Here is a 24648-nt window from a genome sequence, read left to right on the forward strand (position 1 = left end):
GGGGGGGGCGGGGTGTCACACAGGTGGTGATAGCAAATTGTGCTTTGTCACATAACAAAGATACTGAACCCAGAAAGGATGAGGGGACCTCGAGGAAGGGCAACAGAAGGACAACGGCAGATGTGATTCCCAGCATCACAACTTCCAAGGGAAATGTCTGGGGGCCCGGAGGAAGCAGCACAAGTGGCGCTAAAAGCAGGTGCTGCCTCTTGTGCCCTATAAATACCAGGGGGCTGTGTGCGGGGTCCCACAGGCCCAGGTGTGCACAGGGGTCTGCATTCTGTCAGGGGCTGAAGGCCCAAGATTTTGGCATGTTTTCTATTCCAAGGATAAGAATGACAGGCCACACAAGGTAAATTTCTACCCCTGTGAGGTGTCATACTCCAAACTGTTTTGGTAAAAACATGCAGAAGAAAACTATTAGCCTAACTACCACCCCAGTTTTTAGAGGTAAGACACATACAAAACATAGCATCACTCAGGATCAACTTGGTTAAAATTTTCAATTCTTTTGGGATAACTTGGTAGTTTCTTTTTGAATTTCAGAATTAAAAAGCTCATCAGGTGATTTTTTCCTCCCCTGAAAGCCAGGGGAAGCCAGCTTTTCGAAAAGCGCCAGTCAGTGCTCAGACCCCTGGGACACTTGCTCAAAGGACGTCCCTTCCAGCTGCAGGCCTCACACATAGAACTGCCGAGAAGGACAGCAGAGGGGCGCCACCAACGTCCACAGGTACAGCAGCACGCACATCCAGCAGGAGGCCATCTTGACCCAGAAGATGGACCAGCTCCCGCTGAAGAAGGTTTCAATGTTGGCACTTTCATAGCTGTGGGAACGAGAGAGCCATCGTGGTCAGCGCAGGAGGAGAACCCGTGGGAGAAGGTCTCTTCTACCAAGTGTCTCCCTGCGTTTGCCCCCTCCAGCCTTTCCTGTTTTCCTAACAACTGAATTCTTATATAATTCACACCCACTTAAAGCATGCAACTCAAGGACTTCCATGTGCACAGACTTGTGGAACCACCACCATGGTCAACTTTAGAACATTCTCATCACCCCAAAAAGAAAACCTGCACCCATAGCTGCCCTCCCATTTCCTCCCCTCCTCCTGCCCCCAGCAGTCACTCATCTACTTTTGGTCTTTATGGATTTGTCTATTTGGGACATTTTCATTCTCATACGGAATCATGTGGCCTCTTGGGACTGCTCTTTTCACTCAGCACAATGTTTTCAAGGCTTATCCCTGCTGTAGCACGTGTCGGTATTGCCCTTTTATTGCTGAATAGTATTCCATTGTCTGCATGCAGCACGTTTTGTTTACCCATCATCAGTTGATGGGCATTTGGGTTGTTTCCCCTTGTTGGTTATTAGCAATGCTGCCTCTGTGCACCCCGTGTACAAGATTTTGTGTGGCCATAAACGTGCCTCATCTTCACTTGGATGTAATATTTGGGAGCAGAGTTGCCAGATAATGTCCTAACTCGATGTTTAACATTTGGAGGAACTGCCAAACTGCTTTCCAAAGCAGCTGCACCATTTTCCAGTCCTCCCCGGAGTGCAGGAGGGTTCCAAGTTCCCCACATCCTCAACACTCACTATCTGCCTAATTGATCACAGCTCCCTCCATTTTTTTCCTTCAGTTTCCCAAGCCAGAAATTCTCGGAAATTTTCAAAGGATCACGGGGAAGCATCAGAAGCTCCCTCCCTATCTTCTCCTTCAGGAAGATGGTTGGGAAGATTATCACTTGGTTTGAAGCCACCACCCACCACCCCCAACCCCACAAGGTACTCCTCATTCCTCTCCCTCATTTCATTTTTCACCCCAAAACTCACCCCGATCTGACACACTGTATCTGGCTAGGTTCACGGTCTCCCCCATTAGAATGCAAGCCCTGCCACCCAGAACAGTGTGGCACGTGGGAGCCACTCAAATGTGTGCGGAATGAATGAATAGAAAGCACAATAAGCCTAAATGCCTAGCCCATGTGTATCCTAATTTATATCACATTCGTATCCAACATAAAGTTTGGATTAAAGAATAATGCAAAGAGAATCTGTATGTTGTGACAGGGAAAAGAGTCTGTATGTTGTGACAGGGAAAGCCAGGTGTATCCTATACTGCCACGTTAATAAAAAACAAACAAAAAACCTCAAGGAGGGGCGGGTAATATGTGTAATCATATTTATGATAAAAATTATAAATGCATAAAAAAGAATAAAAGAATATATACCACATTGTTAGCAGTGGTTGGGGGAGGAGTCACTGTTACTTTTTATATTTCCATGTTAGTTTTTTTAAAAGCTGTCTTAAGCTTTTGTCATGAAAGTGTGAAGAAAAAAGGACAAAATACAAAGCAGAAAAGGGATAAATACACAATGCAGATAATGTATACAGATGATGTATTATGGAACTGTACACTTGAAACCTATAATCTTATCACCCAATGTCACCCCAATAAGTTTAATACAATTTTTAAAAAGCAGATGATTACTTAAGAATTCCAAGTGCTTCCTCCATTACCATTACTATGTTCTTCAAGACTACCATATGCAGTTAACCTTCCTTTTTTTTTTTTTTTTTTTTTTTTGAAGTTGCAGTAAGCCTTGGCAATTCCCAGGGTTAAAAGTATGCCACTAGACTAAACTTGAACTGTTTTGGTAAAGGTGAGCACAGCTTGACTTGGAAAACCATTTAGCTGACCGTGGAGATTTGCTCTGTGCCTCAGCACCATATGGGACAGGACTCACCTTGCTTTTCTAAAGACTTCCCCTTCTAAAACCCCTACGAAGGTGGGCCACTCACTTGAACCAGTTGGTGACGGTCATCATCACATAGAGGGAAGCCAAAAAGAAGACTCCGTGGAAATAGGAATAGCTGTAGACGGTGCTTCTCTTCTCATCATAAATGACGCCCGGCCCCTCTTTCATATTCTGCGGGTCTTCAGTGTCTGTGAACCACAAAGCCAGCACCAGCTCAATGAGTGAACACATGCACACTGACCACTTTAGCAAAGACACACTCGCTTCAACCCAGGGGCTGCTCCGTAGGAAAGATGCCAAAAGCCACTTGTACCTTAAGGCATTTTCATCTATGCCAAAAGCACAAACCCCCCAACCTACCCCAGAACCTTCCTGAACAGGATGAGTTACCTAACATCCCATATATTTTATTTATTTATTTTAAATCTATTGAGGGATCAAGTCAAGTTTATTTATTTTTATTGATTTGAGAGGGGGGGGGAGAGAGAGAAAAAGAGAGAGAGGGAGAGAGAGAAACATCAATTCGTTGTTCTACTTATTTATGCACTCACTGGTTGATTCTTGTATGTGCCCTGACCAGGGATTGAACCCACAACCTTGGCATATACCAGTAGGGACCACGCACTAACCAACTGAGCTGCTCTATTTAATAGAGCAGAGGGGGAAAAGCCATTAAAAACACAAAACTTATTATAAGCTCAGAAGAAAGTGAGAAAGAGTAGAGAACTCCTCAAGCCCCCGGGATCCTCCAATTCAAGAAGAAAAGTTAAGTTGAGGAAAAGAATGGTCCAAATTATGGTGTCAGGATCTCTTGGTATTTTCCAAATTCTCATTCCTTTAAAAAATGTACTTTCTGCTTCTCTAAATCTCACTGTATAACTTAAATATGAGCCCAAATATTAGACTGATTTCTTGCCTGCCAGAATAGCGAAACAAACCAAGAAAACCTCACAACCCTTTGGGGAGAGTATGAAAAGTATGTACATGGTAAACTGGCTGTGGAAAAAAGTTTCCCCTTACCATTCAGTTATTTGTACGTGAATCCCAAATGCCTACAGACTAGGGCAGGGGTGGGCAAACTTTTTGACTCGAGGGCCACAATGGGTTCTTAAACTGGACCGGAGGGCCGGAAAAAAAGCATGGATGGAGTGTTTGTGTGAACTAATATAAATTCAAAGTAAACATCATTACATAAAAGGGTACGGCCGTTTTTTTTTTAGTTTTATTCATTTCAAATGGGCCGGATCCAGCCCGAGGGCCGTAGTTTGCCCACGGCTGGACTAGAGCAACAGGTCTGCAGGGCCACACAGGTGCATAGAGGGCAAGTTCTCTACTCACCTTCTCCATAGGGACCGAAGCAAAAGCAACACCGAGCTACCTGAGAGAGCAAAACCAACAGTCAGGTGACTTGCTCTCCGCTCCTCACACCAGTAAAGCATTAATGGCCACTGCGTGCCAAGCCGCCCCTGTCTGAATTATATCCCAGGCCCGGAACTGCACACTTCACCCCTTCGGAAGGTGTTAACGAAGCACCTGCTCTTCCCAGATGCTCCAGGTGCTGGTGATGGGAAATACAATGGACTGAGGGGAGCTGCCTTCAAGGGAGCACACTCAGTTACTGCGCCTGCTGTGGCAGACAGTCTACACTGCAGCTCCCAGGCTTTGCCCCAGCAGTCACCCTGCCTGAGGGCAAGCCCTTCCTGGACAAGCCACAGGAATGAATCCCACAGCAGGGGTGAAAGGGAGCAGCCACTGACCCCTGGGGGACAGGCCCGATGGGCCACATCTTTCCTGGAGCACTTGTTCGGTGTCAGTAAAGATGTGTCTGGCCTGCAGCGCCCTTCAACATCACCCTCTGTCCACTCTGCCTCTTCCCTTTCTTTTCTCACTTTCCTTTCACTAATAAATCTCCTGCTCATCAAACTACCTGGGCAGCTGCCTCTGAAAAACTCAACCTGAAGCACAAAGTGACTGAGACAAGGTCCCGGCTCTCATGGAGCTCACTCCTGGTGCTTCGCTCTACTCGCTACTTCATTAAACCCTCTCCAACCTCTGAGGCTGGGATGATTATCCTATTTACAGTTGAGGAGACTGAGGTCAGGCAACTAGCTTAGTGAAAGGAGCTGGAACATGAGTGCGGGACGAGAACTCCAAGGCCCATGACTCACAAGAGGCAACCAGTAGCATGTGACATCTAGGAAGTGGTGGGGCCAGGAGAATCAGCGATGGTAACGCGAAGGGATCTGGAAGCAGGAGGCCTACCTACACTTCCTGTAAAAATTGGGCTGCTCAAATGGCACGGGGTGCTGGGGACAAGGATGGTGGGATACTTCCCTTTGAAGAGCCTTTGGTATCTTTCAAATTTTGTACCAACTTACTCAACATAATAAACTTAATTTTAAAAATATCAGGTTATGAACAGTAACTACATGACTTCAGAAGCACGCTCGTAAACAGATAAGAAACACAAGTACCAAGGAGGTCTGGGAAGTGCTGGGCCCTGGACACTCCGGCTGATAATATTTTTACTACAAAGAACAGAGAGCCAAGGACAAGGACATGGGAGCCTAGGCCTTCACCCCATTTATCCACCTCACGGCCACATCCCTGTTTCCCTCCTACATCAAGGGAACTTGTAATAGAGGGACTGGCCTTGACAGAATCTTGCATCGAGTGGCACAAAGACTCATTAATTCATTCAGGGGGCCCAAGACATGGTGTGCTGGGATCCCAGTTCTTCAGAAGCTTCAGTTACCACAAGAAACGAACTCTCTTTCAAAGGAGCACCCTGTGAAACGTGATGCAAGGGGAGCAAACCCACCCTGCATGCTCCCCACTTCCGGAAGAGACACCGGACATTTTCCTCAGAAAAAGAAAAACATCCTCTCTCAAATCGTACTTAGAGACTCGCTGTTCTTTGCACATTAACTCTGTGCATGATAGGGATATTGAAACCATAAGGTACCACCCCAGCAGGTGGTCACCCAGTCGGTGGTGAGAACAAACGCCTGCCTTCCAGAGACCGTTCTCTTATTCAGTCTCCTTATTCATTCTCTTACTCAGTCTCTTTTTTAAGTGACAGAAAGAGGGGGAATGATGCTGGCAGACTGACAAGCCTTCACAACGGTTCCCTCTCTCCAGGTCAGGTGCTGGAGAGACCATCCCCAGAGACGCAGCTGCAGAAGGAAGCGCCCATCAGATAAGCCAGGGCTCTTAAATCCAGGGAAAGCTATTAGGATGCAGCCAGGGCGGGATGCCAGGCAGGGTTCCCAGCCCAGCCAGGCCAGGAGCAGCAGCTGAGCTCTTGGGTATCAGTGGTTAGGAACACAGGCTCATAGTTACATGCTGGCAAATCAAAAGTTTAAATGACTTTGCAAAATGGAGAGAAAACCCTCATTGGGTTTTTATGAGGATAAAATGAAATGACATGTGTAGCGCCTAGCACAGTGCCTGGAACATAGCAAGTGCCACAAGTCTTAGCTATCACTGGACTTTCCATTCTTGGGGTCAGGGCTGAGTTGTTTCCTGGCTGCCTCCGTCTGGTTAGACCTTTTTAAACCCTGGATGTTCCAATGTAATAAAATACACTCTGCCCACCACTGGCATCTGCCGACCAGTATGATTCTTTGGACGTTTATTGTTCACAATTCTTTACAGTGAAATGCCCACCTGATGGAACTGACACCCTTAAATAAGCTAAAGTACAGACAATGCTCAGCCGTGTGGCATACAGCAGATGCGGTTCCTCCCCTTCTCCATCGTTCTCTCCTCCTTCGGAACAGCTATTACATAGCCTCACAGTTGTGCTATGCATGGAGGGCACAGGCAGGTATAAAACAGAGGAATGGACTAGAAATTGTAGAAAACCACACACATTCCATTACGACAGAAGAACAAAGAACAGCTTGACAAAGCCACCCCGGCCTCTGGTGGGAGGTGGGCAGCAGGATGCCACACAAGAGGCCAATCTTGTTGGAGGAAACGCAAGGATTTTAATCCCATCGTATATATGGGATATTTCTTTATGAATAAAAACTGTCTTCTTGGGATCATGGAATGCAGATCAATAAAGATACAAATAAACATACAAAGCCTTCCTGGGAAGTGGGTCTTCTGAGAAGAGCAGGACAGGAAAAGGAAAGGAACTTACTTCCAGTTCGGGAGCTGCATAGCGCCCCTGCAGAGCATCAGAACTCGATCTCGTTGTCGATGTCAAACTAGGAAACAAACAGAAAGGTCAGCAGAGCACATGGACTTGCTATGTCCCATCAGAGGAAGGGCAGGGCCGCTGGCCAATGTCCAGTGAGAGACTCACGACACCCACAGTCCTCCCCGCTTAGATAAACGTAGTCTATTTAATCTCCACTGTATTCCAAAACTGGCTGACTGATTCTATAGCTAATGTTTTGACATGAATTGCATTAGATCATTTTGTGCAAAGAGAAGTTTGTAAAGAAAAATAAGGCCAAAACCGGTTTGGCTCAGCGGATAGAGCGTCGGCCTGTGGACTGAAAGGTCCCAGGTTCGATTCCGGTCAAGGGCATGTACCTTGGTTGCGGACACATCCCCAGTGGGGGATGTGCAGGAGGCAGCTGGTCGATGTTTCTCTCTCATCGATGTTTCTAACTCTCTATCTCTCTCCTTTCCTCTCTGTAAAAACTCAATAAAATATATTTAAAAAAAAAAAAGAAAAATAAGATGTCTTTTGGTCCCATTATCTTGGTTTTTGCCTCTCTTCCCTTAACTGCCAAAATAATTTTCTGATTTCACTTTTATCATTCCCCTCCCTTTGACCATTCTCACTTAGAAGGGATCAAAAGCAACAGAGGAACCCAGAGATGGCAATAAAAATCCAGGGCATGAAAAACAAAGGGCACATTACTTACTGTGGTAATCAGCCTACGGCAGAACAAGGTTTTCTGTTTAGAAATTCAATATAGACTAACTAGTTGTGGATGTGATTTTTTAAAAAATATCTTCTTGCCACTTTCCCCATACCTTGAGAGGTAAAATGTTATAAAATTTTACTTACAGGAGTAAAAAAAGTATTTATTTTCCCTAGGGGAAAAGGGGGGAACATTTTAAGCAAATTATACTTAGGGTTCCATCTAACTGTATAAATTTGCTTAGCAAATATTCACTGAAGGTCTGCCACGTGTTAGGACCTATTCTAAGCACTGGGGACTCAGTGAAATCCCTGCCCTCAATGCAGCTTTGGTGCTAATCTGGAGGCAGGTAGAGTGGTATGTGTGTGGGAGGGTGACAAATTGGGGAGTGTTGCCTAGTAGAGGCAGGAATTAGCAGGTTCTTTTCAACTAAATAAACCTCATGAGGAAACACTGCCTTCTCTGCTCATTATCATCCTCCTTCCCAAGGAGAGAAGAGATCAATGAGATGCAAATCTATATATATAAAAGCCTAATATGCTAAGTGTCCGACCGAATGGTTGACCATTTTGTCGACCGTCTGGTCAACCACTCGACCAGTCGCTATGATATGCACTGACCACCAGGGGCAGATGCTCTGACCAGTAGGTTAGCTTGCTGCTGGGGTCTGGCCGATTGGGACTGGGTAAAACGGGCCAGACACGCCCTGAAGCCAACCTCCTGCAGTCCCTCCCTGGCCTCTAAAATATGTCTTCTAATTAATTTCCTTTCAATGTGCATGAATTTGTGCACTGGGCTTCTAGTAAACAATAAAAAGCCTTAGTCATAAAAAGGTCCTCTGGGATCCAAGCTACTGCTTCTTTTGTGGTCCATTGAAGACCAATAGCATCACTTTCATTTCTGCCTTGAACAGATGGATGCTAATTGAGGCCCACTCCACTCCCACTTCCTGACTCTAAGCCTGGGTAGATGAATGACAGAAACATTCCAATGGCTGTGCACCCAAGAAATTTACACCTTGCTCCTGCATTTAAGTGTGCTATATTTTGTGCCTTTGAATTATGATTTAAGATAGTATACAGTTTCCATGGGGATAAATATAACTTTCAATTTTAGGAACAAGTCAGTATCTGGAATTTTCATCTAAAAGATGATTTAAAGAGAATAGAATATATATACATTTTATAAATTCTTTGCAATAGATCGTTCCAGAAAAACAAAGCTTTGATTCTGGCACTTTTGCAGCTTCACTTCCACCATCAGCACTGAAAGGGGAACTTTGTATGCTTCTTGAAGTACCTATATTCAGTTCATTGTGATGTGTGACTTCTACAAGTAGATGTTACTGTAAAATAAGGTCTTTATTCAGTCGTGGCCTTTCCCCACAAAACACTCTTCTTGGGATTATTAAGAAAATATTGTTTTTACAAGCTCTTACAAAATACTGAAAATTCTTACTGTCTGCATTCTGGCTGCTATTGACCTATCTGTTTGGTCAGCGCAAGACAAACTGTTGTAAAATAATTCCCGGATTATCCATAATCTCTTACCTCCTAGAGCTAAAATGTGAGTGGTGTTAACCAGGACTTCCTGTGGGGGGCGCAGGAGACTAACAGTATTTGGTTGGAACAATGCTTTCCCATACAGAGAACGTCCACTACAGGGCAGCATGGCCGCTGTGCCTGGTCTCCATCACAAAAAGCCAGCAGTGGTTTTCAGGCATCGTGACAACCAAAAAGATAAGATGCCTCTCTGTACCTTTGCCCAGGAACCACTGCCCTGCCCACAGTGACAAAGAGATTCAAACACAGGACTCACGCACTGGCCAAATGCCCCCGGATTACAGAAAATCTCTAAAACCATGTGCAGACTTTCCTATGGGACACCACAGATTCTGATTCCCTCACACACTTGCAGGGCAGGCCTTTGAGAGGTCCCATGGCCATTCCCAGCCTTTGTGCGGTGAATTCAATTATGTTCCCGCTGCTGTGTAAATGGTGACGCACAGCTCCCAAAGGAGGCCGGAGTCCTTGGGGAGCGTGGGGGAGGCCTCAGCAGGTCCCGGTGCAGAACATGGGAATTTCTAGCTGGCTGGCTGGCAAGTGGAGGATTCCCAAAGTAAGATACACCCCTTCCCTTTCTCTTAAAGCAGAGTATCAGGCCCAGAACACACGATAATAGACAGCCCCCTTGATTCACCAATTGTTCTCTTTTTAAGCCAATCTCTCTAATGCCAACTTACCAACCTTGTATCTATGTTCACACAGTATGCAACATGGCTGTGAATGTCCCATTTTCAACTAGCCAGTTGGAAATTTAATAAAGATTCTTTCTTAGCTTTTATAACTTTATATCCAGTTTTTTGTTATGCTTAAGAGAAAATATAATCCTTTCTTGTGTAAACTGTCTAGGAATTTGAAGTAGCTGGGTAATGTTTCACAACACAAGTGCCTCCTGATAATGTAATTATGTGAGTCATCTAGCTTATCTTTCTACCAGAGTGAAGAATGGACCTTACTCCAAGCCAACACAAGGGGAAAAGTTCTGACCCGTCTCTCCAAATAGCCCAGCAAAAGAGACTCAAGGAGAGATGTCCTGAAATCGGGGGTGCAGAGCTGTAGGAATAGGCTCCATACCCATTTTCTTTTAGGTATACAGTGAGGGGATTGAACTCGATTGACTCCAGAATTCTATCCAGTCTGACAGCTTGAACTTGAAACCAACAGAAGAATACTCTCAAAATCCTGAGGCCAAGGAGGGAATTAAGGAATAGTTTGGGGAAGCCAGGCCGAGGAGGGTGTGGGGAGACCGGCCTATAGAATGAGCCATTGTGGCGCTCCTGCATGGGGTCCAAGCTGTGACACTTCCTCCTCACAGTGATGCCTGGAGGCAGCAGAAGGGGGTCTGGAGAAAGGGTGGCCTCGGTCAGAAAGCCAGGGAGTGAGTTTGGGCCAAGCCCTTCTTCAAGCTGAGACCACAAAAGAGCAAAACACACTTACAGCGAGTGTGTCACCAGCAGGACTTGGAACAGAGAACCAGGAACTGAGGATAGAAGTCATCATGAGAGCCCCTAAAGTGGTGTGAGTGTGTGTGTGTGTGTGTGGGGGGGGGTGCGGGGGGTGGAACGCGTGTGTAGGAGGGACTCCTATACATGAATAGGTAAGAAGACAGCACAGTGAGCCTTCTATGACCTTACAGAAAATTCAGCCCCAGCAATCCTGGACTTTCATTGAAAATGGGTGATTTCTTCTCCCTTTAATGTGCATACACACTACCTAGTCTTTTAGCTTCCTACAGATTCTATTATTTCTAGAAATACCTGCAATCGTGTGCAAAAGACAGTTTCCACCCAACCTCTTTTTGTAACATCTTCCAAACTTTCATTCCTCTGAGTCTGGGAGGAAAACATAAACTCTAGAAGCCGTGATTTGAAAACCTCCTGATTGGCCGCCTCCCACCACCCACAGGAATTCCCTTTATTCACCGCTCTACTCACTAGGCCTGAACTCACTTCCCTCCGGGAGCTGCAGTGAAGACTGAGCAAACATTGATCACCCCCCCACACACTACCCCACACTCCCCCCCCCACCGCCTCCCCAGCCCCCCTCCCCCTCTCCCCCCACTCCTCCCCCCGCCCCCCCACCTCCCCAACCTCCCCCTCCCCCCTGCTGTGGAGCTTCACAGTGTGTTACACACACCCCGGGCGCCACCTGGTTACCCTGCCCTCGACTTGGTGTGTGGCTGCTGTTTCCCACCTCCTCTTCCATCTGGCACTATGGTTTTGCAGTTTAATTACTAGCATTCGATTAACATTTGCTATTGGCATTTAGACAGACTTCAAGTAGCAGCTGTCAGCTTTGAACGTTGTTACCTTTTGGGGACTATCAGACTAGAGTCCCTAGACCATACCAACCTCCACTGCGGTGCCTCTGAGGCCCGGAAGAGTGATGTTTTATTCAGCATCACTCATTCAAGGGTGGCGGTGACAATCTGATAGGGTAAAAATTCCATGCTGCAAAATGACACCATTTGTGGCAATTCTATCAGCACTAAGTAGAATTTTTGCCATCTTTCCATTGATAGGTTTAAAGCCCTGCCTTACCGAAGGGGCAAACATTTTTTTAGGTATCTAACAACCCACAAAAACATATGATTTTAATCTTTCAAAGTTCTTTACAGTTTTTTTTTTCTGATAACAAGAATAAAAATAAATCATAGCCCTGGCCAGTATGATTCAGTGGTACAACGCCAGCCCACACAAGGAAGGGTTGTGGGTTCGATTCTGGTCAAGGGCACATACCTGGGTTGCAGGTTTGTCCCCAGTTCTCTCTTCTCTCTCTCTCTCTCTCTCTCTCTCCCTCACCCCCACCTCCCCACACTCCCCCCGTCACTTCTACTCTCTGAAAAAGCATACATATAATCCTTTGGCACCTGCCAAGAGGCACAGGGATCCATTTGGTCCTACAACCACCCACGACATGCCTCGGATGCCAGTTTTCCTCAAAAAAGGCTGCTAATTACCAGACTGGAGTGGCTAGCCTCCTTCTCTGCCCTCTGTTTACAGAGGTTGATTTTCAGTCCTGGAGCTTTTCCCTGGGGCTGGGTGTACTAACACCATGGTCCCTCCTGGTGCAACGAGGAGGCTGTCACCATGTCAAAGACAGAGTGAGCATCAATGTCACCACCACCTGCAACACAAGCAAGTACTTGGTCCCTTTCTAACATTAGGGGGTGGTAGAAGCTATAAGAGAAAATGCCAACTTGCCCAGAAAGATATTTTATTTACACAAGGTATCACCAACAGCATTATTTCATTTCAGCCAAAGGAAGATTATAAGATTATTTATTCCCTATAAATATAAGACAAATGAAGTCCAAACACCTATTATTTCTATTCTCCTTCTTCCTTAGAAGGCATTTGTTTTGCTGCCTCGCAGCTGCTAAAACTTATTTAAATTCTTCTCCTGCACATTAAAAGTCTGTGGAGATGAGCTCAGGCAATCCTAAAACTTACCATGAATATAAGATGCACGCAAACAAGAGAGTGGTACCCAGTCCAGTCACCAAGTTTTCGTCTCTGTACAGGTCCTGACCGAAGTCAGGCACACAGATCGTAACGTTCTTCCCATGTGCATCCAGAACTTGCAAAGGAAAAACAAAGTAACCACAGTTAAATCAGAAAAACCTGCTGTAACTCACTCACTCATTTGGGGAAAATTCAGGTAGCTTAGAAGAGTCAAGACTTATCATTGGGAACTTCTACTCTATAGTACAACTCGACTCAGGCTAGACTGTGGCTATTTCAAAGCACCCCTCTCCCACCTCACACCTCTGCAAACAGGACCCCCTCGATTCTAAAGGGTTCTTCAGTTCACGACCTTTGCAAGAGCCTTGCTCTTTTTCACCACTATTCAAATATTACACAGTACACTTAGATTCTTTTTGTTGTTGTCATTAATCCTCACTCAAAGATCTTTTTTTCCATTGATTTTCAGAGAGAGTGAAATGGAGAAAGGGGGTAAGACAGAGAAAGAAAGAGAAACATTAATGTGAGAGAGACACATCATCGATTGGTTATCTCCCACACGGGCCAGGGATCAAACCTGCAACCCAGGTATGTGTCCTTGACTGGAATCAAACCCCTCACCCTTTGGTGCTTGGGTCGACATTCTAACCACTAAGAAACACCCATCAGGGCAACTTAGGTTCATTTTTCAGTTTATTTGGCAGCCGCTGAACAGAAATAATGTACAGATAATTGATCACTCTCTCTGGAGGTGTGATAAGGGCATTCAACTACCAACTGAGTATCAGATAACAGCTATCTGCCCACAACCTCCCCCAGATAACAAGTCATTTTACTGCCAGTAACAGGATGACTGTGACCTCTTTCAGGCTGTAACCTGGGAACCTACTGAGGTTGTCTGGATTTTAAAAATATTTTGAGAGGCTACATAACAAAGATTTCTGTAGTATTACCATCAGTGGTAGTTTATTTTTTGTCTAACACAGTCTTCAATTTTGAACACACAATCTAGGTCTGATTGCCAACTCTGTCCCCATAAGGGACAGAAACCATTTTACAAATGTACATTCTAAGCGTTTGAAGTTGGACTAAAATTATTACTAGTACTCACACTTGAACAGTAAACATAACTGTGTACGCTGTGGTTAAAGGAATCTTTATTCTTAGGCCAGTGAAAAATGTTTTCTTAAAAACTGACCAAATATGAACTTTGCTATTTAAGTAGTACCACCTGAAATTAAAAATAAAAGTTGTTTTTTGTTTTTTGTTTTTAAGTGATACCTGCCATTAAAAAGAAAACTATGTTAACTAAAACCCCAATAAGTTAAAACCAGAGATTAATATATAGTTATAAAGTCCTAAAGAGACCAGGTTTAAATAAACTTAGTCAAAATAGAACTTTGTTTAAAAAAAAATTATATCCAAAAGCGTCGGACTTCAGACTGAAAGGTCCTGGGTTCGATTCTGGTCAAGGGCACATGCCTGGGCTGCGGGCTCAATCCCCAGTAGGGGGCGTACAGGAGGCAGCCAATCAATGATTCTCTCTCATCATTGATGTTTCTATCTCTCTCTCCCTCTCCCTTCCTCTCTGAATTCAATAAAAACATATTTTAAAAAAAATTATACCCAGGGTAGACTATACTTTATATAAGGCCTATAATTATATCACTTCACACTATAAATAGCTATAAAAACAAGACGCATACATAGTACGTGCATATGCTTAAACCTTTCAAATTATCTTTGCCTTTGCTTTCTAAATAAAATTTTAAAAAAGACCTTCAATTTTGTTTTTTACTGGCAAGACTCAGGGGCTTATACAATTACACTTTATAATATAATCCTATATAATAAAAGTGTAGTATGCAAATTGTCCCCTCAACCAGGAGTTCTTCTGGGAGTTTTGACCAGGGGGCGGGGGCGGCCAGGGGAAGGGAGGGAGGCCCTGGACAGCTGCAGGCAACTGGGGGAAGGGAGGGAGGCCCCGGCCAACTGCCGCCAACTGTGATGTGATGTGAGGTTAGGTGAGGTGCAGTGATATAATACAACACAATACAATATAATCTATAGTAATAAAAGGGTAATATTCTAATTAGATCAGACATCCTTCCGGACAAAGCCACGATGGCGGGGGCTGAGGCAGAGGCAGTTAGGGGCAATGAGGATGGTAGGGGAGCAGTTAAGAGGTGACCAGGCCAGCAGGGGGGCAGTTAGGTAGCAACCAGGCCGGCAGGGGAACAGTTAGGGTGTGACCAAACCAGCAGGGGGCCAGTTAGGGGTGACCAGGCTGGCAGGGGGGCAGTTAGGGGGCAATCAGGCCAGCAAGCAGAAGCAGTTAGGGGCGATGAGGCAGGCAGGCAGGCAGGCAAGTGGTTAGGAGCCAGAGGTCCCGGATTGTGAGAGGGATGTCTGACTGCCGGTTTAGGCCACATCCGGCAGTCAGACATCCCCCAAGGCATCCCAGATTAGAGAGGGTGCAGGCCAGGCTGAGGGACCCCCCACCCCCGTGCATGAATTTTGTGCACTGGGCCTCTAGTCCTATATAATAAAAGCCTAATGTGCTAAGTGTCCAGTCATCTGGTCAGCCATTCATCCAATCAAAGTGTAATATGTTAATGATATGCTAAGGCCACTCAACTGCTCGCTATGATGTGCACTGACCACTAGGGGGCAGATAGTCAACTGGTCGACCAGTCGCTATGATGTGTACTGACCACCAGGGGGCAGACGCTCCGACTGGTAGGTGAGCTTGCTGCTGGGGTCCGGGCCAATCAGGACTGAGTGGGACGGGCCAGACACATGCTGGAGCCCTCCTGCAGTCCCTCCCTGGCTGGCCAACCTCTCTCCCTGGCCCCAATTGTGCACCAGTGGGGTCCCTTGCCTGGCCTGTACCCTCTTGCAATCCGGGCTGAGGGAATCCTCCCTCCGCCCCCCCCCCAGTGCACGAATTTCGTTCACTGGGCCTCTAGTATAATATAATATAATACTTGGATAGTTCTCAAATAATCATTGCAACTACGAAACTAGCTTATCCTTATATAGTACCAACTATGTTTGAGAAACTGAATTCTTAAAAATCACCTTATAAAGTAGTAATCTTATTTAAGTGTCTTGTTATATTAAAATTCTTATTTTAAAGGCAAGGTGTCTAGGCAGAGAAAGGTAAGGAACTTTGTACAAGTTACTTAAGTGGCAGCACCAGGATACCAGGCAGTCCAACTCTAATGCTCATGCATGCTCTGTTGTCTCTATAAATAAGTGTTATTTAAGATGAGCAATTCAAGGTCACACACCCAGCAAACGGTGCAGCTGGGCTCAAATCTCTTCCTGTTTCTTGCTTCCCACTTCTATGTTTTTTCCACTATTTGTTTCAGTCAAAGAAATGACTATCTGAAGAAAAGTAATACCCAACTAAAAAAACAACAACAAAATAAACAAAGAAAAATAAAAAGATCCCTTAAAAACAAAGCAGAGAAATGCAGAGTAGGCCTAAAAGCAAACTCAACAGTCCACCTTTGTACATGTCTCTCCTACACAGCAGGAAGACTAGAAAGAATAAATTTTCATCTTCATAACCCACCTTAAGGTCTTTGTTTATTGAAAAAGTCTTAATAATTTCTCTATTTTGATTTATTTTGAGTGAAGGGGAATAGCTCAGTGGAAGAGCACGTGCCTGGCATGTATGAGACCCCGGGTTCAACTCCCAGCATCTGCAACTCAGCCTTCAACACCACTCCTGAAGGAACACAGGCTCCTCTTGATTTACTGCATCCCTGATATTTAAACAATAGCTCACAGAGACACATTGCTTACTCCACAAATGAAAATATCCGTGCCACAAACACATGCTCCCTAACAAGGCCAACTTACCCACTTCTACAGGTTTGCTGGACAGAGCTGAGAAAGTGAGATACGTGACATAGCAGCTTATGAGCCCCGACTGCAGTAACCCGGAGTGGGGCTGCCCTGGAAAATGACAAGAGACAGAGTTTAAGACAGTGTTTTAAATTTCAACAATAATAGAGCACCTGCTTAAAAATATATATATAAAAAAGGTCTCCCCACCCTCCAAATGAAAATGATTCCTCAAACTTGTGCCCTGCCTTTAAAGGAAAGAAGAGGTACATAATGTGTCTGTCAGGTAACAAAAAATTTTGGGGGGAGGGAGTTAGCTGCTATTTTCAAGGTGCCAAGCTCTGCCAAGTTCTCTACCAACATCTTATTTTTATAACTATAGCTGTACTTAAACATACCGCCTGGTACCCCTAAAGTTCATAACATTAAGTTCTTTTTTTTTTTTTTAAGTTTCTTGTTGTTATCCTCACCCGAGGTTATTTTTTATTTATTTATATATTTTTAATTTATTTATATATTTTTTTAGAGAGAGTGAAGGGAGGGGAAGAGATTCAGAGAGAGAAATATTGATGTGAGTGAGACACTTTGATTGGTTGCCTCCCACATGTGCCCTGACTAAGGCAGGGGATTGAGGCTGGAACCCTTCAGTTCACAGATTGATTAATGCTCTAACCACGAACAACGCAGCTAGGGCAACATTAGTTCTTATATCACAAGATCTCAGAAGCACACTTACCATCATTATTTCTGAGCTCACATGGCTTAGACAGGTAAATGATAGATTTCATAGGCCATGGACTCCTGATTCTACAAGGACAGCGGACACTTACAGCCCGTGACAGTGGAAAAAAGCTCTTATTCATCAGTGAATAAAAACCTTTGGGACCTAGCTGAGTTGGCTCAGTGGATAGAGCATCGGCCTGGGAACTGAAGGGGCCTGGGTTTGATTCTGATCCAGGGCACATGCCTGGCTGCAGGCTCGATCCCTAGTAGGGGGAGTGCAGGAGGCAGCCGGTCAATGATTCTCTCTCATCATTGATGTTTCTATCTCTCTCTCCCTTGCCTTTCCTCTCTGAAATCAATAAAAAATATATTTAATTTTAAAAAAACAACCTTTAGGAATACCAGAGCTGGTCCAGGCCAAAGAGGAAGGTTATGGGGCTCAGCATTCCCTGGGAGGAGGGCTTTAATGTTACAGAATTTAATTTAAACTTAGTGTTTATATCATTGAGAGTAACCAGGATGTGGTAAAAGTGATTTATATTTTCTTGGTGAAATTTTCAACCACCTGCTGGCATGAAAACATTTAGTTTTATCCATTCTTCTCTCTGGTTAAATTTATTTCCAGAATTATATTTATTAAATTACAATGGCCAATAAAGGTATAGAAACATACCTTTTAATAATGATGCTTTTTTGGCAAAGGAATAAGATTTACCTTAACAATTAATGGCATTAAACTAAATATTCAAAATATTATAACTATTTCAAAAGGTGGGATTTTACCCAAAGGATATTTTAATCTGAATACTAATAATGTTTTAGGAAATTCTTAACTGACCAATTAAAGTGATTTGAAAGAATAATACTCTCAATTTCAATAATGGACTTGAAATTTTTAGTACAGAAAAGCTTTTATATTATTCAACATCAGCTCCTTTTAACTCACCATTTTAGAAAGGTTTCACGGGGCTATAAATTTATTGGCCATATTTTCCTTTTCCTAGCTAGAAACCTAAATGTCATGTGATTTTTTTTTTTATCACCTGTAGAGTAAGACACCTACAGGAAACTTGAAACCAAGGACAATTCTATCTATAACCAAAGACAACGCACTGGCTTAAGATATCAGAAGTCATTTAAAAAAGGCAATTGATGCCTATACTTTCTAAAGTGCTTTCAAATTCCATGTCTCTTCCTTTTGGCTTTGAAACAACCATGAGCAAGGTCAGGCTCACAGGTTTCTGTTGGCTTTGCTGAGAAAGGGCTTGAGTCTGATGAAGACAGCTCATGAGGCCAGCTGCTAGGTAAGTGGAGATCGGATTTCCTGCTTCCTACCTAACCACACTGTCCCTGGTAGCCAGCCTTGAGAGAAAGATGAGTCCAGAAACAGCTCTTTCTGGAGCCTTCTCATTCAAGTTTTACAAAGAGAATATAGTGAAGAGCTCAATATACAATAAGGGCATTTCCATTTAAAGGCTCCTTGTAGTACTCTATTTAATAACTAGAGGCCCGGTGCATGAAATTCATGCACTGGGTGGGGGGGTGGCCCTCAGCCCAGCCTGCACCCTCTCCAATCTGGGACCCCTTAGGGAGATGTCCGACTGCCGGTTAAGGCCCAATTCCTGTGGGCCTAAACTGGCAGTCGGACATCCCCCTCACAATCCGGGACTGCTGGCTCCCAATAGCTCACCTACCTGCCTGCCTGCCTGATTGCCCTTAATCGCTTCTGCCTGCCAGCCTGATTGCCCCCTAACCACTCCCCTGACAGCCTGATCGACACCTAACTGCTCCCCTGCCGGTCCGGTCGCCCGCAACTGCCCTCCCCCGCTGGCCTGATCGTCCACAACTGCCCTCTCCTGCTGGCCATCTTGTGACCACATGGGGTGGCCATCTTGTGCGAGGGTGTGACAGTCAATTTGCATATCATCTCTTTATTATATAGGATGGTAAAATCTATCTCCTTATTTTATTGGATTAATTATGTTTAGATCTTTCTTGACATAAGCCATGCTTGACGGTCACATTCAGCCCATGTGGAGCATGAAGAGGAGACTGGAGTCCCACCTTTTCTATTGCTGATCCATGCGCGGTACATTAAGGAATGATGTTTTTTAAAATTATTATTATTATTGGGTTTGCTAAAAGACATTATACTATAAATAAGGAAGAATGGAAAAAACTGTGCTTACGATTTTGGACACAGGGTGAGATGGCGACCAATGAAATCAGTACACACAGGCCTCCGTTTACTCCCAGGAGAATTTTGTTCCCCATGCAACCATCTTTCTGTGTATAAAACACTGCCATCAAAATCAAGCCTCCAGTGGCGATGGAGTACATGATGAGGGTCACCAGGGACAGAGCGGCGTACCACAGCTTGTTGTGAGTGGTTCCTGCAGTCCTATTTGTCCAGGAAGTGGGTGAGAGGGACAAGAGAGAAGACAAGTCAGTACCGGCCACTACTGACCTACACTTACTAGTACCATTAACTAATGCTGTCCAGCCCCAAGCCCATCAGAACCGAGTTGTCCAGGAGACCTATCATTCTGCCAATGATTATGCCACATCAAAGCGAGAAGGTACAGGTAAATATGCAAAAACTTCTTGGTTCAAGCTGAGAATGTGTTCTAAATACTGAAAGAATTCTGTTTTTGACTCAAGTGTATCCATCAACTATAATGACTATCCACAGGCTTTCTGAATGTGAATTACCCTGGGACAGGTTTGGGCAGTATTATTACAAAGTGGCTCTCTACTGGAGCTCACTTCCCGTCGCCCCTATAAACCTAGAGACTGGAGGTGCCATGGTGCTCACTCCAGCGCTGCCAGCAGCTCCTGCTGACGCCCATCTAGTCTTCAGGGAGAGGAGCAAATTAACTTCTCTCAGAGAAAGACCGCAGCTCTGTTATCGCGCTCTGAAAGGCAGGCTGTAATAGTTCTTCTCCACAGCAATGCCAAGTGTGATCAAGGGGAAATATGACACTAAACGAAAGGGGAGAAAAAAATCAGGCAGAGAAAGAGTAAACAGTTTAAGGGGATGTACAGTGAAGAATCTAAAAGAGGAGATTAATGTGCTTTCTAGTTTACAACTATTAATAAAGGGATGGGAGACATTAGTGGTGGTTTAACAAGCTAGAGAAATTGTTCGGAACAAAGAAAAGGGCGTGCTTAAAAACGCTAAATGAGGAGGACGGAGCAACAGGAAGAATGGCTTGAATCACTGTCATCTGCCTTCGGATTACACTGCCCTTTGTAAGCACATTCTCACAAACCTTCAGAGAAAGCAACTTGCTTACAGGTTTTGCAAAACTGGAAAGTGTTCAAGCAACCCAGCTAAAATGTTTTCATGATGAAAAACTTACTGCAGCCAGAGACAAAGAAAATAGGGAGGGAAAGGCCAAAATGATGATGACCACTATATTCCTGAAACGAAGCCAGGCATTCCAGTGACCACAAAAGTATTTTAACATAAAAGGCACGCAAAGGAAAGGAAGAGAAAAACGAGACTCAAGAATAGAAGAAAAAAGAAAAATCTAAGAGCCAAATAGTAATGAATGACACACAGAGAGAATGAATCATGTAGAAAAAGGTCAGCATTGCTGACCAGTGTGTGGGTGGGGCCCAAGGGTTTCTTCACTAGCCTTCTGGATTATATTCTCAATATAGGAAGGACTTCCTTACAGTTAATTTATGCTTAATTTCCAGTTTAATCTTCAACCCTAACCTCTCCTCTCAACTCCAGACTCATAATATCCAACTGTTCTGCATCCTCACTTGGCAGTCTAATCAGCACGTCCAGTCTAATCAGCACGTCCAACTTAACAGGTCCCGAGTAACTTCCCAATGTTCAGACCTCCACCCTAAACCTGCTCTTATTTGATCTTGCCAACCTCAGAAAATGGCAAGTCCATTCTACCCCTTGTGTGTCTGTGTGTGTGGGGGGGGAGGGGGGGCGGCGAGGAGGAGGTGCGGGGGGGGGGGGGCTGTGATGGGAGGTGTTAAAGGAAAGAACTGCAGTGGCTCTGTCTTTCTCTCCCTGCTGCTCTCCACTCCCCTACTGCCATGCCATCACCAGCAGCAAATTCTGCTAGTTTCAACCTCAGAATGTCAGAATCTGACTGCTGCTAACATTTGGCTCCAAGCTACCTCAGCTCTCACCTGGATTATCTCCCACTGGCCTCCTTACTTGCACCTCCAACTTCCTCTAATCTTTAGATTAGATTAGATTATGTCCCTCCAGTGCCCTTCTACTTTCTTTATTTTTTATCCTCATTGGAGGATATGTTTTTATTGATTTTAGAGAGAAATATTGATGTGAGAGAGAAACCTCAAGCAGTTGCCTCCTGTACACTCCCTGACTGGGGGTGGAACCCACAACCTTTCCGTGTACAGGATAACACTACAACCAACTGAGCCACCTGGCCAGGGCCAGTCCCCTTCTATTCATACAGTGGCCCCAGAAGCCCTACATGACATGGCCTAGTGCCAACTGAGACTTCATCTCTGATACCCTTCCCTCCCTCACACTAGAGTCCAGCCACAGTGGACACTCCTTTGCTCCTTAAACAAGCACAGCAAGGGCTCAGCAGTCTTGCCTCGGGCTCTCCCCGCTTCCTTCATCTCCCTCACACCTCATCAGGAAGCCTTCCCCTGCCCCGCTCTCCCCAGCTCCCACACCCGCTTTCTTTTTCTCCAGAGCACTTTTCACCATTGAACCCATTACTTATTTGCTTGATTAATCAAGTTGATTATCTCTCCTCCCCTCCAGAGGAACGTAAGCTCCACAGAGCAGGACATGGTTGTGTTCACTGCTGTTCCACTGTGGAGGGGCTGGCAAGTAGCAGGTACTTGGTGCAAGGCCCGTTGATGCTAAAATTAACTACGCAGCAATGTTAGCAGAGTGATGCGGCTCCAGATCCAGTGGGTCCCCCTGATGACATCCTGTTTTCACAAACACCTCTAAGAAGTGCAGTGACTTATCTTTACAGTGTTGGTGCTGCCACGCAGCCACATTCCTTGTGAATCAGTGCTAAATGAGGAGCACGTGAGATGAGAACAGGACCAGACAGCAGAGCCGAGGGCACGGTCACAGCAGCAAGCAGGTACCAGGTGGGGAGTTAGCTGGGCTCAGGCTTGGGGTTGGGGTTGGGTCAGTAAACTAAACAACATAAATTGAAAATACAGAAAATGGGTCTTTGTCAGAAATACCTGGATATACCATCTACTTTTTATTTCAGTTTTGATACAGAATTGACCCTTCTATTCACAAAATTTCAGCTAGGAATTACTGAAAACAAGACAACAGGCCCCAGATGAAGTGCTTTATGCTAAGACACCAAACCAAGACGCCTAATTACACTGTGGCTTTCCCAGAAATAAGGACCTTAAACCAGTGCATCAGGAAGCACCCAGTGAGCACTATTAGGGAATCTGCCTGAGAGACCCTGACATCCCCAGAGGAGGTGGCCCTACAGTGACCCACCCCCTCTCCCTTGTGTAACTTCCTTGTTCCTGCTCCCTTCTGCTTATAATGGTCTCATTCTGCACAGATCCTTGGAGCTCCTTTTTATCTGCTAGTCTGGATGTAAGCCAATTCAAATCAATTTTCTGCTCAAATAAACTCTAAAACGTTTTTAATATGCCTCAGTTTATCTTTTAACAAAAGAACAAAAACACACACTCCTGGTTTCCAGGCCATAACCTCTCTCTCCCACTGCCTGTGCGGCCTTCTCCTTCTCAACATCTTTACAAAAAGAAAACGAAGGGGAAAGTACTTTAGTTGCTCCATGAAGAGTAATATGAGTAGTCTATTTTCTAGACTAACCTTGTAAGCAAGAGACTGTTTAAAAACACAGCAAAAACTCTAAAAAAACCCTCTATTTTTATGTAAATGAGTTTACATAAAAATAAAAATTAGTGAGCTTCCTAGCTTAATCCTAATTTTAGGCAAACCATCCAACCAACTATAAATATGTTGACAAAGGGGTTTTGTTGGGATACTGGCCTCAAAGCCGGGACAACAGCAACATCATTGTTGCAAAGCTTTTAAGCCATTCTTATTGAGTGGTTTCTGGAAAGTTTTTAAAGCAACAAAACTCTTCCAAAAAGCCTGTTAAAAGTTGGCATCAATAACCAATCCCAGAAAATGGCTTCAGCACCAATCAAAACATTAAGATCAAAGTGAAGAAGTACAAGTATTCTCAAGGGAACATAGTATTTAGTGGGCAAAGCTGGTACTCAGTATCAGAGATGTTAATATTTTACCAGGAAGCTCCTTATTTGAAGAATATTTGTGAAAATTTTAGAACTTTCGAATGACACATTCTAATAAGGAATTCAGAGTGAAAGTACAGTAAGACTTATCATGGAAAGAGTGATATGTAATCAATTAAAATGCATTTCCAATTTATTGTGCACAACTAAGAAAATCAGGGTCACATAAAACTATAGTCACTCATTTGACTTATCTCTAGGAAAACTTTGCTGCCTCAAAATAAGATGGAGTAGAGACCTCAAACATAAACTACTAGGTTTCAGGGATGACTCAAAAAGCAGGACAGCATGCCTAGCTGGTTTGGCTCAGTGGATAGAGCGTCGGCCTGTGGACTGAAGGGTCCTGGGTTCGATTCCAGTCAAAGGCACATGCCTGGGTTGTGGGCTCAATCTCCGGGGCGGGGGGGGGGGGGCATGCAGGAGGCAGCCTATATGTGATTCTCATCATTCATGTTTCTATCTCTCCCTCTCCCTTCCTCTCCGAGATCAATAAAAAATATTTTCTTTTAATAAAAAGCAGGAAAGCATGCACAAACTTACATATGAGCACTTCTCAGAACTAGAAATTTTTCTTATCTTAGAGATTAAGACTTGAAAAATACCAAAACATATCTGTATTGCTACTTGTATGGCTATTTGATATGCTGTCAACATTTTAGAAACTGGCCATAAGCATTTGGATACATACTACAATATTTCCCAAATAATAAAATGATTGCCCTGGCCAGGCAGCTCAATTGGTTAGAGTGTTATCCCAATATGCCAAGGTTGTGGGTTTGATCCCCGGTCAGGGAACATACAAGAATCAACCAATGAATGCATAAACAAGTGGAACAACAAGTTAATGTTTTTTTCTTTCTGTCTCTAAAATCAGTAATAAAAATTTTAAAAAGTAGCCATGCTTTAAAAATAATAATAAAATAACTAACACTATCTTTTCACTCATGCATCTCATGATTTGATCTTTTAAAAGTAGCAAAATAAAACGGCAATGAATACTACCAACCTGAGAACTATAATCAAAATGAAAAGTATTTTGAGAGAATTTAGAAGTATATTTTGTTTTGTCCAAAATAAAATTCACATTAATATAACACTTTCTAATACCCGGCCCTCCCCAAAAGTATGAA

The 24648-nt window shown here is 44.2% G+C and overlaps 1 protein-coding gene across 1 annotated transcript in view; it reads right to left on the reverse strand.

Moving 5' to 3' along the window:
• Positions 1-485: 485 nt before the first annotated feature.
• Positions 486-24648, reverse strand: part of SERINC5 (serine incorporator 5) — a 46396-nt gene continuing 22233 nt past the window's right edge. The window contains exons 5-11 of the mRNA XM_081088640.1: positions 19435-19646; positions 16538-16633; positions 12656-12782; positions 6906-6972; positions 4094-4133; positions 2799-2943; positions 486-824 (exon numbers count right to left, since the gene is read on the reverse strand). Of these exons, the coding sequence (XP_080944766.1) occupies positions 677-824; positions 2799-2943; positions 4094-4133; positions 6906-6972; positions 12656-12782; positions 16538-16633; positions 19435-19646 (835 nt within the window). The 3' untranslated portion in view covers positions 486-676. The remainder of the gene's footprint in view (positions 825-2798; positions 2944-4093; positions 4134-6905; positions 6973-12655; positions 12783-16537; positions 16634-19434; positions 19647-24648) is intronic.

Source organism: Myotis nattereri (assembly GCF_964212035.1).
Source record: "Myotis nattereri genome assembly, chromosome: 4".
Classification (NCBI taxonomy): domain Eukaryota; kingdom Metazoa; phylum Chordata; class Mammalia; order Chiroptera; family Vespertilionidae; genus Myotis; species Myotis nattereri.